Source organism: Girardinichthys multiradiatus, chromosome 18, assembly GCF_021462225.1.
Source record: "Girardinichthys multiradiatus isolate DD_20200921_A chromosome 18, DD_fGirMul_XY1, whole genome shotgun sequence".
Taxonomy (NCBI): Eukaryota; Metazoa; Chordata; class Actinopteri; order Cyprinodontiformes; family Goodeidae; genus Girardinichthys; species Girardinichthys multiradiatus.
The window spans coordinates 51,637,217-51,653,715 of record NC_061810.1 but is presented as its reverse complement, the minus strand read 5'-3'; the positions used below and the strand labels follow the sequence as shown (position 1 = coordinate 51,653,715).

Here is a 16,499-nt window from a genome sequence, read left to right as displayed (position 1 = left end):
GCCGATTCACAGATATAATTCGCTTTCTGCGCTACAACAATAAAGATAGCAGACACGCACGTCTCCAAATTACAAAGTTTGCTCTTGTGAATGAAATGTGGGAAAGTTTTGTCAACAATTGTATGAGCTGTTACAAACCTGGTGCTGATATCACCATCAATGAACAGCTCCTCCCGACCAAAGCGAGATGTGCCTTCCTCCAATATATGTCCAACAAACCTGACAAGTTTGGCATCAAGTTTTGACTGGCAGCGGATGTCAACACAAAGTACATGTTGAACGGCGCTCCTTATCTGGGTAAGGATGAGACGTGCAATCCAGGTCAGCGTCTTGGAGACAGTGTGGTGTTGAAGTTGGTGGAGCCATTCACGGGGAAGGGGAGAAACGTCACAACAGACAACTTTTTTACATCACTTGAACTGGCCAAGACACTTCAAACAAAAAAGACCAGCATCGTGGGTACAGTGAATAGAAGCAGACGCGAGCTTCCCCCGTGCGTAAAGGAGCAAATGCCGCTGTACTCAACCAGAGTCCTAAAAAACACCGACGCCACCCTCACAGACTACCAGTGTAAAGCCCGAAAAAATGTGTGTGTGTTGTGCACTGTGCACACTTCATCTGGCATCCTCAATGGCTCGAAGCCCAAACCCGAGCCCGTGGTTTACTATAACCATACCAAGGTTGGCATGGATGTGCTTGACCAAATGTTAAAAAAATACTCCGTCAAAGCTGCAACACGTAGATGGCCAGTGGCAGTTTTCTACAATGTCCTCGACATGGCTGCAATCAATTCATGGATCCTCCATGAAAATATTCCACGGCGAGATTTTATCCTGCAGCTTGCGAATGAACTTCGTTCCAGTTACATGCGCACCAAATAGCAGCCGCTGCCTCGTGAGCCAGCACCTGTTGAAGGTTTGCTTGTTTTGGAAAGGAGACGGCAGTGCCAGGTACGCGAAAGTTGCTCCAAAAACCGCTCAAAAGATGTTTGCTGTCTGTGCAAAAAAGTAGTGTGGTCAATGCACTGGAAGTGTGATTGTCAGATGCAAAAACTGTATATAGATTTCCGTTTCTCATCTTAATTTTTTCATGTTGTACATAGTTTTTAGTAGTTCTTTCGTTCCCGCTATTGTCTCATTATTATTGTTATTATTATTATAGACCTGTTTATAGTTCTTGTTATTGTACAGTTTGAAATGAATGATTGAAACATATTTATTAAGGTTACTGTAATATAATTTATTCAGCTCATATTAAATTTATCTATTAGGCTATAATATTTCTGTAAATAGTGGTATAATAATAACCTATAATACAAGCCATTTCTGTTCAAATGTTTGTAAAAATATAAATTTTTGTATTTATTGTGTGTTCTTAAATGTTTGCCATGAAAGGTCTAATAAAAATGAATAATCCTCCAAATAATTAGTAAAGCTTTTTTTTACCCGCTACTCTGTGTTATTTTTCAATACTATTTATAAATAATAATAAAACATAATACGTTTTTGATCAAATACTATTATCTTTGTCAAAACCATAATTTTATAGCGCGCAAGAAAAACTTTAGTATTCTGGCCAAAGGAAAGCGATGACGTCATCACCGCCTCGCATCCAGGATGCTCGCCGTCAAATTGACGGGCTTGGGAGTTCTAGTGTTAATATTATTGTAGTTGCTCCTCAGTTTTATTAACTTCTCCTTGGGCTATTTCTTGGAAAACCTTCCTATTTCTCCTGGTCCCACGGCCAATCAGTGAACAGCAGTCTGTTCACCTCACATGAGGTCCGGAATCAGCCCTGGTCAGACCTGCTCAGGAGCAGGGATCACAAAAGTAGGTACCGGTACGGAAAAAACAGTAATGAAAAGGTCCAAAAGGCAACATTGAGTATTTGGTCATTCGGCTCTACAGAGGCCTGGTTAGGGAGACATTCATCCATTCAGGTGTGCTAGAGAAGAGATACAGCCAAAGGTTGCGGGATAGTAGCCCTAGAGCACAGGGGACAACCTCCAGTCCTCCAGGGCCGATGTTCTCAAACTTCTGGACTTTAGTGTGTGTAAATCTGTAATAGAACGTTATCTGCAGCCAAGGTGAAAACACATCGGTACTAATGATCCCGAGAACGTTCATTCAAGTGGTGTACCTCAGGGCTGTTATTTTACTGGTAGGACGCTTCTCTGAAATGAATCCAGGGTAATTATTTCTCACATGTAGTTTTTGTAACCAGGGTAATTTTTCCCCTTTCCCTTTGAAATTTCCCCATTTCCATTAGATTAACTTTTTATTATTAATTTGAGTATTTCTTTCCTTACTATTTTATTTTTGTGGTTGAAATTTGGTTCCCCAAAAATTTATTTTCTTGAAGAATTATTATAATTTTTTTTATAAATCTTTAAATTAATAAAATCAAAAAATAAAAATTATTTAAGAAAATACATTTTTGGGGAACCAAATTTCAACCACAAAAATAAAATAGTAAGGAAAAAAATACTCAAATTAATAATAAAAAGTTAATCTAATGGAAATGGGGAAATTTCAAAGGAAAATGGGAAAAATTACCCTGGTTACATCTTCCCCTCTTTAATTCCTCCACGTCCTGTTGCACGATTAATAAAATTCACCTTTTCTAACTATTTACATTAGAAACTTGATTGAAAGTGGGTTACCCAACACAGGATAAGTTAGGCGGCCAGCCGGTTGGCGTCGTCGATCAGATCGCCTGGGTAATATTTCGGCCTCAACTGAATTATGAGGTGAACTGGCATCAGCAGAACCCATAGATGACTCAGATTGAATTGTCACACGATGCTCAGCTTCCGGTTCCTGTACTTCATGCAAGTTTTCTTCGGGTACTTTGGAAAGTACTCCTCCTTCCATATGTACATCAATGGGCTCAGATACATGTGGTTTAGGGAGTTCTTCGATTTCGAGTGTTTCCACCGGTACCTCTCCAGTCTCAAGATCTGTGATCTGAATGAGAGGTAAGGGAAGATCAGGAGCATCAGCATCACTTTGAACCAAGGGTGAAGTAGGCTCCAAAGTAATAAAGGACTCAGGTGATGGCTTAGATTGTCTCATTTTATTAACACTGAATCTGATTGGGAGTTGGATGGAAATCTCTGGAATAGATTCAGGCTTCTCCTCCTCCTGAATATCAGAAATGTTAGAATGGTGACCACCCTGGCTGCAAGTCGTTAGTCGTTGGGCTGATGTGGTAATGGAGAGCTCTTTAGAGCAACCTGGCATGAACCCACAAGGGAGCAATAGGTCTCGATGTAAAATACGAGTTGGCCCCTCTTGGTTTTCAGGTTATACAGTGTAAACTGGTTGATTTCCAGCACAGTCAACAACTTTGTACAGTTCTTGTTCCCATTTATCTGCCAGCTTATGCTTACCCCGCAGATGGACGTTACGAACCAGCACTTGATCTCTGATTTCCAAGCTGCAAGGTGTGATTTTCTGATCAAAACGAAGTTTATTCTTTGCAGCTGACTTGGGGGCATTCTCAGAAGCCAATTTGTAACTTTCTTGTAGGCTTGACCGCAGATTCTTGACATATTCTGAATGAATGGTGATTGGTGAATGGTGATTCTCTGACACGTAATCCAAAAGCCAAGTCAACAGGGAGACGAGGACACCGACCAAACAAAAGTCCATAGGGTGTGAACCCTGTCAATTCATTTCTTGTACAATTGTATGCATGCACCAAAGGCTTGACATACTCCCGCCATTTTGACTTTTGTTTCCCCTCCAGGGTCCCAAGCATATTGAACAGAGTGCGGTTGAAGCACTCGACTGGATTTCCCCGTGGGTGGTACGGAGTAGTTAGACTCTTCTTTATTCCAACAACTTCACAGAGCTCTTTAATGAGTTTAGACTCAAAATCAGTACCCTGGTTGGAGTGTATACGCTCTGGAATTCCATAATACACCATTAACTCATTCCAGAGGTACTTCACCACAGTCTTTGCTTTCTGGTTGGGGGTAGGAATAGCAACTGCAAATTTGGTAAAATGATCAGTAAGAACAAGAATGTCCTTCGTGTTGATACTTTCAGGCTCAATGGTTAAAAAGTCCATACATAACAGTTCAAGTGGCCGATTTGTTTGAATATTTATCAATGGAGCGACTTTTTTCATTTGAGCCTTGCTCCTTACACAACAACCACATGTTTTGATAGTGGTTTCCACCTCAGTTGTCATCTTGGGCCAAAAGAAGCGCTGGCGGAGCAGATCAATTGTTCTCTCAATGCCCATGTGCCCCCATATCATAGTGCAAGCTCTTCAGAACAGTTGGTCGTAAACTGGGTGGTAGTACCAACTGCTGGGTGAGTCTATCTCCTTCTTGTCTTCTCCGATACAGAATTCAGTCCACCAACTCTAACCTGTTCCACTCTCTCAGGAGCAAGGGAAGATCAGGCAGCTCCTCACGAACTGATTGAAGGACCTTCTCACCAGTCTCCAGCTGGTGAATGACCTCACGAATGGCAGGATCAGCTTGTTGCTCCTCTTGGAGACCAGTGCAAAATAGGGAGGGTATGAGAAACAAGCCATGCAACTCTTCGTTGATGAAACTGTCTGGAATGGAATTAACACAGACAGATAGAGACTCAGTCAGTGTAACAGTAGCTTGACTGGGTGCAGTTTGATGAGGTGTTCTTGTTAAACAGCTTTGACAGATGGCATCTACGATTTCAGGGGAAATGTCATCTATTTTCACATTATCACATAGCTGATTGGTCAGATTGTGAATGAGCTCTCACTCCCTGCAGGGATGGTCATTAGGAGCATCTTCATATGAGCGTCGAGACAGAGCATCAGCATCAAAATTCTATTTGCCAGCACGGTATTGCATTTTAAATGCATAAGTTGACAGTGCTGCTAACCACCGATGACCTGTAGCATCTAGCTTGGCTGAAGTAAGAACATATGTAAGAGGGTTGCTATCTGTAACAACTGTAAAGTTAGATAATCATGGAACTTTTCAGTAACACCTCGCTTCAGAGCCAGAAACTCCAGTTTATGAGCTGGATACTTCGATTCACTAACTGACAGGCCTTGACTAGCATAAGCAATGACACGCAGCTTGCCCTCCTGCTCTTGGTACAGAACTGTGGTGCTCGCATCTGTGTGTAAAATATATGGCAGCTGTGGATTGGCAAACCCAAGAACAGGTGCTCTTGTCAACTTGGAGATGACTGTTTCAAAGGCAATCTGCTGGTTGCTGGTCCATTTTTCTCCAAAGGATTGCTTTGGATCAGGGTACTTTTCTTCTGGTTTCTTTACCTTGGCAGGACGATGTGCAGGAGCATGACCACGGGTTAGTTCGTTGAGTGGTTTGACAATAGCAGCATAGTCTTTAATAAATCTTCGGTAATACCCGGCAAAACCCAAATATGATAGCAACTCTTTAAGGTTGTGGGGAACTGGCCAGGAGTTTAAAGCTTCAATCTTTTTTGGATCTGTTTCAACTCCTTTTTCAGAGACAACATGTCTTAAATAACGAACAGAAGACTGAAAAAACTTACATTTCTCTGGTGATAGCTTTAGTTCAAACTGCTTCAACGTTCCTCATGTTCTTCCAGACTGGCAGAAAATATTATGTCATCAAGGAAGACAACGACTTCTTTAAGATGCAGATCTTCCATGCACCTCTCCTTAGCTGCTGAAACATGCTGGGTGCATTGGTGATTCCTTGCGGCAATCTGTTCCACTCCCAAATTCTAAGCGATGTTACAAAAGCTGTTTTAGCTTTATCTTCTTCTGCCATCTCCATCTGATAATATCCAGATTTTAGGTCCAAAACAGTGGACCACCTTAAGACCACCTTACATTTTAATTTAATAGAAATGAATAAATGTGTGCTGCAGCAGTGTGATGAAGCGTTCCTGTTTCCCTGAGGCCTCGTCCAGCCTATCTGCTCAGAGCGATTAATGCACCCAGGGAGAAGTCTTTTGGTAATTGTGAGTGGACCGGTTGTTCTGCTAAGCAGATCCTCCTCTGACCTGCCTCCTTGTGTTCCCAGGATGTGTACGATAAGCTGGATTACTTGAGCTCCTTGGGGAAGACCCAGATCGCTGCTGTCCAGAGGGATGCAGACATCGGTGTTGCCGAAGCAGAGAGGGATGCTGGGATACGGGTAATTAGGCGGCTTCTGTTGGAGAGATGTTTTAGTTTTGTTCCACTGATTAAATCTGCCATTCTGTATCTTGCCTTCCAGGAAACCGAATGTAAGAAGGAAATGATGGATGTGAAGTTTTTGGCCGACACCAAAATGGCTGACTCCAAGCGAGAGTTGGAGCTGCAGAAAGCTGCGTTCAACCAAGAAATCAACACCAAGGTGAGATCTGGAGCTTTTACTTTGTTCTTGTGCAAAACTACTCTTCTTGAGTCCGAAGATCAACATGCAGCTGAACATTGTGGCTTTATAAAACATAACAGAGAACATAAATGGTTGCATAAAGAGATTTTTTAACCTCGAGGTCAAATAAAACAAAATTACTGAATCCTGATACAAAATTAAGCCTTTGTTGCTTTAGTTTTTCTGCTAATTAGGAGAATTTAAAGTGTTTATTAGGCTGACTTCAGTGGCACTCAGCACAATGTTCTTCAGATCATCAAATCATCCTTGCAGGATGGAGTCTTGCCTTTAGCAGTTGGACTGAAATTGGAGCCTGTATTCCCAGAGAATTATCAGATTTTTCTTGTAGTTTTCCTTTGATAAAATAAAAGTTATTCAGGAAGCATCTAAGACCTTCAGAGAGCTCCTAATGTGAGATGTTTTTTTTTTTTTTTTATTACTTAGATTTTTATTGATTGGTTAACTTTTCTCAAACAGAGATAGAACAGAACAATTGTCAGCATTAGATACTATTGACAGTCAAACAGAAAAAACCAGGGGGTAAATATATGAAATATGATTCAATTGACTCTCTGGAGCAGCTTACAACATTTCAGAAGAGCAAGAGACAAGTCTCAGTTGTTGAGCTCAAGGAATCTATTCCATTTGTACCATCTTTTTTTTATAAAGTTCAGATTGTAATCTCAGCATAAATGTTACCCTTTCCTTTTTGTGTACTTCCACCGTCAGTTCCAGCCAGTCCTTAAGCGTCGGTGTTTCAGGTTGAAGCCATCTGCGAATGATCTTTTTTTTGGCGGTTGCAATAAAGATTTTTAATAGGTATTTGTCTCTCAGATCCAGACCATCAGGAGTGAATCCTAGTAATAATGACATGGAGGGGTGCTGATGTGTAAGATCCAAAATCGACTCGATTTTCCCCCAAACATCCCAACAGTAAGTCTTAGTTTTTGTACATGTCCAGAAGATATGGCTGTGGTTTGTCTCAGTGGCCCCGTAACCTCTCCAACATCTAGATGCGTTGGAATTTTTATAAGACTGTTGTTGTGGTGTTTTAAAGAAACGTAACAAATTTTTCCAATTGAACTCTCGCCAATAGTTTGAAGAGGAAGTTGAGGCAGCAGATTCACATATTATCCCATTGTTCTTGCGATATTTCAATTTTCAACTCTTTCTCCTATCTTTTCTTAACATAGTGAGTTTACATTCCCTTAGTACTCAACAAACCCTGATATAGTTTAGAAATGATAAATCTACACGGCCTGGAGTAAGCCTGAGAGACTAGTCGAATTATCCCATTGTTCATATCATCATTGCACTTTTTCTTATTTCACTTAAACAGCAACTTCTTTCGATTTTCTGCTATAAGGTCATTTTATGAAGTACAATTATGAATACACTCAGGCATTGAAGATATATTCATTTACAACATGTCATCATAATCATCTGTTTTTGGGTCCAGTGTTGTGTCGACTTGGATCAATGCTGCATATGCGACTCTGACTGATTGAGTTACTATCCTTTTTACCAAGCATTTGCAACCTGGGATAATACATATTGACAAGGTGCACAGGATGATCAGGAATGTTGCTATGGCGAGTAAGAAGATCTTAACCCAATTCATCCGTCCCTCTCGGAGCATCCAGTCTAGCCAAGAGGAGCTGGGAGTCGGGTGGTCGTGTGTCATGACATTTTGCAGGTTACGCAGGTTATTCAGTGCTCCTGTTATATTTGAGAAATGTATATTATCTGGAATATATGTGCAACAGGTGGTGTTCAACAAAACGCAAACGCCCGTTGATGCTGTTAGAATATCCAAAGCCATGCGGTTCTGAATTACCATGGCTCGCATAGCGCTCATTTCTGTGTTTTGACCCTCTTCTACTATTATGGAGTTATTCAAAAACAGCCCTAATCGGTAGCTTAAAGTTTCCACACGCAGCATTGGTTTCCTCACACCTCGCCAAGGAGAGATAGTGTCACTTTATCTCCTTTTGGCCAAAGCTTAAATTCATCCGGGACATTAGTTCCCCAGATAGGGTCGTGTGGTTTCATTTCTATATCTCTCTTTTGCCTTTTGGGTAAGGTGGGTATCATCGTTACCCCTTGTACTCGTCGTCTTCCGCTTATCCGGGACCGGGTCGCGGGGGCAGCAGACTCAGCAGAGATGCCCAGACGTCCCTCTCTCCAGACACCTCCTCCAGCTCCTCCAGGGGGAGCCCAAGGCGTTCCCAGGCCAGCCGAGAGACATAGTCCCTCCAGCGTGTCCTGGGCCGTCCCCTGGGCCTCCTCCCGGTGGGACGTGCCTGGAACACCTCCCGAGGAAGGCGTCCAGGAGGCATCTGGTATAGATGCCCGAGCTACCTCAACTGGCTCCTCTCGATGTGGAGGAGCAGTGGCTCTACTCCGAGCTCCTCCCGGATCGCCGAGCTCCTCACCCTATCTCTAAGGGTGTGCCCGGCCACCCTACGGAGGAAGCTCATTTCAGCCGCTTGTATCCGTGATCTCGTTCTTTCGGTCATGACCCAAAGTTCATGGCCATAGGTGAGGGTAGGAATGTAGACCGACCAGTAAATTGAGAGCTTTGCTTTTCGGCTCAGCTCTCTCTTCACCACAACGGACCGGCACAGCGCCCCCATTACTGTGGCAGCCGCACCGATCCATCTGTCGATCTCCCGCTCCATTCTTCCCTCACTCGTGAACAAGACCCCGAGATACTTAAACTCCTCCACTTGAGGCAGGAACTCCCCTCCAACCTGAAGAGGACAAGCCACTCTTTTCTGGTCGAGTACCATGGCCTCGGACTTGGAGGAGCTGATCCTCATCCCAGCTGCTTCACACTCGGCTGCGAACTGCACCAGTGCATGCTGTAGGTCTTGGCTAGAGGGGGCCAGCAGGACCACGTCATCTGCAAAAAGAAGAGATGAAATCCACTGGTCCCCAAACCAGACCCCCTCCGGCCCTTGGCTGCGTCTAGAAATCCTGTCCATAAAAGTTATTTACAGGACCGGTGACAAAGGGCAGCCCTGCCGGAGTCCAACATGCGCTGGGAACAGGTCCGACTTAGTGCCGGCAATGTGGACCAAACTCCTGCTCCGCATCGTTACCTTACTGAGTATTATAGTGTGGTCAGATGTGAAAACTGGAGCACACACCCCATACCAATTTGGGGGTACTATTAAATAAGCATTATTCCCACATAACCAAGCTACCCCCTCGACCCAATATGTTCCATTTTGATTATTACCTTTGGAGACCCATGTGCCTCCACACTGCGTGGTGTTACCCATTTAGATAGAAGAATCATTTTTCTTTTCTCTACTCAAACAATCGTGGTGGAATGTGTTTCCGTTGGCATGTGCTTTGAATGGTGTGGCTCTTCCCTTATTACTGATGTGCAGAGGCTGCCATTTCTTGGGGTCACATGTACAGTTATGTGGGTCACATGCATATGCAAGAGAATTGTTGTAATATGTGTATATTTTGTTGTCCTTACCAACCATTTGGATGCCTTCTCCTCTCGTCAGGTTCTGACCAGGAACAATAAAATATGTACGCTTCGCATACCCACAGAGTCCTATTGAAAAGGCACATGCTGCTTCTGTGAAACTCATTTTTCTCACATATACTGTAGGGCCCTGGGAATTAACTGGCATGATAGAACATACATAACAGTCTGTTTTGTTTTGTGCTTTAGCTGTTTCATACACGTAACGATACCAATTATTTTGCAGAAAAAGATGTCCTCCGTCCTTTAGGGGTCTGAGATGAGAGCTATCCGGTGTCCATCTCTTCTCGTGTGATGTCGTATCCTGTGGATCCTGTCTTAAACAGAGAATGAGCCCTGCTACCAGAATTAGGCTCAGGCTTATCAGTCCTGTCCACATGTTACAAAAAGCCATGCTAAGTTGGGCACAGGTCAGTTGTTTTCTTCGCTGGTTTGAGATGTTGGGCCATATGGGTTTCAAACCCCTTTGTACCCGGTCTTCCCCTGTTACCCCGTCGGTTGGTTTGGCTCCTGTAACGGTGATATTAGCTTACATTGCCTCTTGTGGATCCAGGATGGTCTCTCTGCGATTTTCAGAGCTGTTGGTGTGGTCAGGAGAACACGGTATGGCCCTCTCCAGCAGGGGGTGCTCCAGTCCTTTCTGTGAAGTGTCTTAATCAGGACCAGGTCTCCAGGCCTCAGGTTCTCCGGTGAAATCGGAGCAGAATTTACTGGCAGACTACTGGACAACTGTACTTCTTTTGTTTGTAACATCTTATTCATCCATTCAGCTAATGATGTTTCCTGCTGTGCTTTTCCTATGTCATCCATTTCTGATGGCAATGGAAAAGGTCCGCCATGTACTATTTCAAATGGAGTGAGACCAGTTTGTTTTGGAGTTATTTTCATCCATAATTTAACCAGAGATAGACATTCAGGCCATGGCCTCCCTGTTTCTTCCATTGTTTTCTTTAATCTATTTTTTATTGTTCCATTTGTTCGTTCAACCAGCCCAGCAGATTGTGGGTGGTAAGAACAATGGTTTTTTAACTGAAACCCTAATGCTTTAGAGCACCGTTCTATTACATTATTTACAAAATGAGTCCCATTATCTGATCTTATGATTTGTGGGATACCATATGTAGGGAAGAAATGTGTCACTAAACTCTTCGCCACTCTGAGCGCATCACAGTGTTTTGCAGGATATATTTCAACCCACTTTGAAAATGCATCTATAACCACTAAACAATATTTCTTTCCCCCTGACCATGATAACTCTATGAAATCCATGTGTATCGTGTGAAAGGGATGAATTGCTGCTGGGAACTGGCCTCTTTTGGGTCTCATGTTCCCCTGTGGATTATGTTTGCAGCAGATAATACATGATCTACAAAAGTTTTTTGCATAGTCAGAAAAATTTATGGTATGGAAATGTAGATTTACTAAGTGTATCATTCCCTCTCTCGACACATGGGAAACCCCGTGTGTCACATGGGCCGCCGTCTTGTATAAATTCTTTGGTAATATTGGCTTATTTTCCAAATGATAAATGTCATCTTTCTTTATGGCCCCTCTATTCAGCCAAGATTTAACTTCTGCAGCTGGTGCAGATTGTTGTGAATCTTTCAGCACATCTGTATCTATAAATAAGAGATCTGACATTTTCAAAGTGAGGGGAAGCCTCAAAGCTTTTTTAGCAGAAATATCAGCAAAGGTGTTCCCCTTCGTTTCCATGGTTTCATTAGATTGATGCGCTTTACATTTACAAAGTGCTATCTTTGCAGGTAGCTGGATAGCTAACAGCAGTCATTTTAACGGATTAAAATGTGTCAATTCTGTTCCAGCTGATATTTTAAACCCTTTATTTTCCCATATTTTAGCAAAATGGTGAACAGAACTGAATACATATTTTCTAATTCTTTCCACTGACCCCCCACGGGTTTAGTTAATGACAGATGAGGTGTACTGTCTTTAAACTGTTGAAGCTGTCTTCCTGACATTATGATTGAGGTGGAAGATTTCCCTGTTTTGGGGTCAACATACAGGTGCTGTATGGTAACAGTCTGATTATTTTCTCTGTGAAAAACAGTATCATACTGATAATCTGGCCCTGGAGTATTTTTATATCTCATGGTTACATGGAGTTCAGTATCTAGCATGTACTGTGCCTCCTGGGAAGTTTGTTTTTCTCTGGTTCTCCTCAGTAGTTCTCGAGCTGTTGGTGTGGGGCCTAGATCGAAGGACCAGTAATAATGCAGCTGTGAGAGTTCATTTAGGACTAGGGCATCTTCTTCTACTACAGCTTTCATACCTGTTTCTGTTGATACTAGATTTGTATGCAACTTTTGCATAAGATCTCTTCCCAACAGGTTTACTGGACATTTTTGACTTATCAGAACGGGAGCCTGACAAGTAAGTTTTGTCTCAGGTTCTGTTATTGTTACTGGTGCACTTAGGTAATGTACCTCTGATGTACCAGCTGCTGATCTAACATGCACTGTGGTGTTAGAATATTTTACTCCGGGTGGAGGTTTAGTTAGCACAGTTCTACATGCCCCTGTATCCCACAAACAGCTATATACTTTGTCATTTATTATTATGTTTTTATATGGCAAATCTTGCGTCCTACTTAGTGCTATAAGTTCTAATGCTGCTTGTATGTCAACTTCCTCCATTTCACTACTGTTTCTCTCTGCTAGTGGGGGAGGAGGTGGAGGCTGTGGCTATAATTGTCAATTCTGGGTAGAGTTGGGGTTATACACCCGCTTTTCATTACATTCTCTTGCAAAATGTCCTGGCTCATTGCAGATCCAGCAGTTTTCATCTTTTGCGACAGGGTTTTGTAAAATTGTCCTACATTCTCTAGCATAATGTCCTATTTTCCCACACCTCAGACACACATTGCTCTGTGTGTAGGTGTGTCGTGGCCCTCCTCCTCCTCCTCCTCTTCCTCCTCTGTGACCTCTAAATCCTCTCCGTCCTCTTTGCCTGCTTACCCCTGAGCGATGCAAAGCCATTAAACTGTCTTTCATTCCAAACATATCTGTCTTCCTATCTTTCTGTGTTTTATGAGCGTGTTCCACATATTCTAAAGCTTGTGTAACAGTTCCTGTATTTTGATGAACCCAGTGTTTATCTATATACCATCTGAGTTCAATTTTAAGGCCTTGCAAAAAGGCTCTCTTCAACTGTTGCTGATAGGCTCCTGCCTCTGCTTCATCATATGGTATAACAGAGTTTGCTCTAAAAACACGTCTCATCCTATCCAAGAAATCTTGTGGGTCTTCTTCCTCCTTCTGTTTGCATTGTGAGATTTTACCATAATCTGCTGTCTGTATATAAACTCTTTGAATTCTTTCAAAGAGTAAGCGTAAGGCGTCTCTTAAATCTAGTGAATTATGTGATAGTATGTCACCATTATCATCACATCCAGTGAAACCTCCTGCTACTCTGCACCAGCGATGACCAAACAGCTGGGTAAAACACTGGAGCATCTCTCTGCCATTAAGATGAAAACTTCCTCTGAGTTCTGTAATAGCGTCTAGAAATTCTTCCACGCCTTCTTGTATCGATGGGATACCTTTTAAAGCAGCAGTTCTGTCTTCCTGTGTCCATGGTCTATATACTAGAATAGTTGGCGGCTGTCGGTGATTAGCATCACCTACGTTTGGATTTGCTACCTCAACTAGAGGAAATGTGTTTTCCTCTAAATTTTTTCCAGATAGATGAAATTTCTGTTCGTGAGCCATTAAGGCTTCGCCTGGGTATATGCTGGGAGTAATTTTCTTATTTTGACTCCTAGTTCGCACTCCTGTGTCCCACCAGGAATTAGGAGACCAGGACTCACTAGAAGAGCTCTGTTCTTCTGTTTTAAAAGGATTACTTAATTTTTCTTGCTTACTTATAGGAGTTGTAGGAACTGCTCCTTCCATCTCTCCTCCAATTTGCTGTGCTCCAGCCTCCTGTCCTGCTTCCTACACGGCAGGGGGCTGAACATCTCGCTGTCTGGATGCGACCACTGTTTCCTCATGTGGGCGCACCAAGACTGCAGCTGTCAGCTTCTCCTGTCGCTTCTCGTCCTTACCTTGCCTCTGAATGTTTCTTAATTTACTTTGTTCCAGCCATTTGTCTGAGAATTTATACTCAACCTTTCTCTGTTCCTTTTTAGTTGGTTTCTTGGTTTTTATTATTTCTAATTTTAAATCCCTTTGTAATTTTAAGATATCGTTAATATTTAGTTTACCCAAGAAACCATGTTTTTTATTCCATCTATGACAGATCATACCTGCTCCTTCTACATAATTCTCCATAAACTTTACATCTCCTTCTAAGTTAGTTAGTTTACTTTGTTTCTTCCCCATGATGTTTAATTTTAGTTCACAATACTATAAATGTCCCAGATAGAAGTTCACTGGCATGAGATTCAAGGAGAGGACATTAACACGCCCTTCTACTGCGACTAATTCGCAGCGGTGTTCATTTTCTGGGATTAAACCCGACCTTTATCTCCATAAATCACCAATAAGTCTTTCTATTCTGGGCAAAAGAAAACACAAGACCATCAGAATCCTACTAAGATTCTTCCAAAATGTTTAGTCTTCCAAACACACAAAACATCACTCACACAATTAGTATTTTAACATATTTACATCCCTTCAGCAATATGTATGGTCGACCTAGTTTAGTTTATGAGCTCCCTTATTATTTAACACTTAATTTAATTCCCTTCCGGTGGAATGTTACCAACCAAATTATCCAGTTCACTTTACGGCGCCTAGTCGTTTTTAATCTCTTTACGGCGAGATAACTACCTAAATTTATCATTATTTCTTTGCGGCGAAATAAAACCTTCCCAATGCAGTGTTCTTAACCGGCGACACACTACCAACAACTTTTAAGTACTTTTCTTCTTTTATATATATAGCGCTTACTCTTATCTCATGTACTGTATTTTAAAACTGTCTCAACTTGGAGTTAACTTCTAGGTGACTCTGTTGGACCTCCCAGAGTCACCCGGCGCCGAGTAAGACAATAATCCACCGGCCAGATGCGAACGTCACACACCGGGACTTTCAGCCACCAGGCCTAGGTGGCTGAAAGTCCCGGTGTGTGAGGTTAACTCGATGTCAGGCGGTTCCCGGAGATCCGCCAGTCACCGCAAAGAAAGATAAAATCAGTTTAGTTCTTATAATCTCTGGCTCGAAGGACCAAATTAATGTTAGGTATTAATTAGTCAACTCAGAGGTAAGAACGATACAGAGTCAGTTTTTTCTTGCTGCAAGGGTAGCTCACACTCTGCAGTGCAGACTACAAAGTGTTGGCACCCCTCTCTCTTTATTTATACATGCTGGGTCACACACAGGTTGGGGGTAAAGTCAGAGTCAAAAGCAACCATCTGAGAATTCGTATTTGGTTGGACAACTTTAGTTCCCTGACCATTTCAATCCAGGTCATTAGTGTAAATGATGCCAGCTGGTTTAGATTTCTTTCACATGCTGTTGCAAGTTTCTGATCCCCAATCAAAGCCTGTAATGGGATGGTTCCACACATGTTTTCCTTTTCTTTCCATTTAGCTTCACAAGTATTCTCACACCACTATATTACTGTTTTTAAGTTGAGCTGCTAGATAATACATGTGGAGATATGGGAGAGACAGGGCTCCCTTTTTCTTTTCTGATCATAAGAGTACTGTATTTAATTCTGGGTGCCCGTCCTCTAAATAAACCGAGATATATGTGTGTCTCTGTCACGAAACTGAGAAAGAGGGATTTTGACAGGCAGGACCATAAATGGATATAATAATCTAGGTAAAACCAACATCTTACTGACTTCAATTCTTGCTCTGAGGTCTATTAAACCTGTTGCCCATTGTGCGAGGTCTTGTTTAATTCTCTTGATAACAGTTTCAAAGTTCTTTTATACAAGTCATTTGGAAGAGAAGTCAACCATACTCCCAAGTATCAGATTGTTTCCTTGGGACTTTATTTTTAAGTTCTGCTGAGGGGGTGATAGTTAAAACTCATAATTTGTGTTTTCCCCATATTTAGCCTGTATCCTAAATAAGCACCAAACTAGCTTAGTAACTTAAAGAGAGCCTGGATGGATTGTTCCGGGTTCGAAATATATAACAGTATATCATCAGCATACAATGCTATTTTATGTTCTCTTGAGTTAATTATGATACCATGGATATCATTACTTTACTGAATTGCCTGGGCGAGGGGCTCAATGTAGAGGGCAAAGAGGGTTGGAGAGAGAGGGCAGCCCTGTCGAGTGGATCTCACCAGGCTTATCCGGTCTTTTAAGGGTCCATTTATTTAGATTTTAGCAGGGGGTTATGAAACCGGTTTGTTCCTCGTCAATCAGCTCTGAGACAAAATCATTCTGGCCATGATAGATGCATATAATTTATCATCTTGGTTAAAGATTGATATAGGTCTATATGAATTGCATAATGTTATGTTCTTCCCTTCTTTTGGTATTACAGTTATAATTGCTTCAGACCAAGATGGTGGTATTGTCATTTTCATTAGTGTCCAATTTAATACTTTAAATAATACTGGCGTTAGTTCTTCAAATGCCTTGTACCACTGAGCTGGAAAGCCAGCCGTTCCAGGTGTTTTATTATTTTAAAATTTTTTTAATGCAAGTTTTAGTTGT

The 16,499-nt window shown here is 42.0% G+C and overlaps 1 protein-coding gene across 3 annotated transcripts in view; it reads left to right on the top strand.

The window, feature by feature from the left end:
* Positions 1–16,499, top strand: part of LOC124883988 (flotillin-2) — a 42,934-nt gene that overhangs the window by 13,694 nt on the left and 12,741 nt on the right. For all 3 annotated transcript variants that reach the window (XM_047391536.1, XM_047391535.1, XM_047391537.1), the window contains 2 exons: positions 6,020–6,133; positions 6,215–6,334. In XM_047391536.1, coding sequence (XP_047247492.1) covers positions 6,020–6,133; positions 6,215–6,334 — 234 coding nt within the window. The remainder of the gene's footprint in view (positions 1–6,019; positions 6,134–6,214; positions 6,335–16,499) is intronic.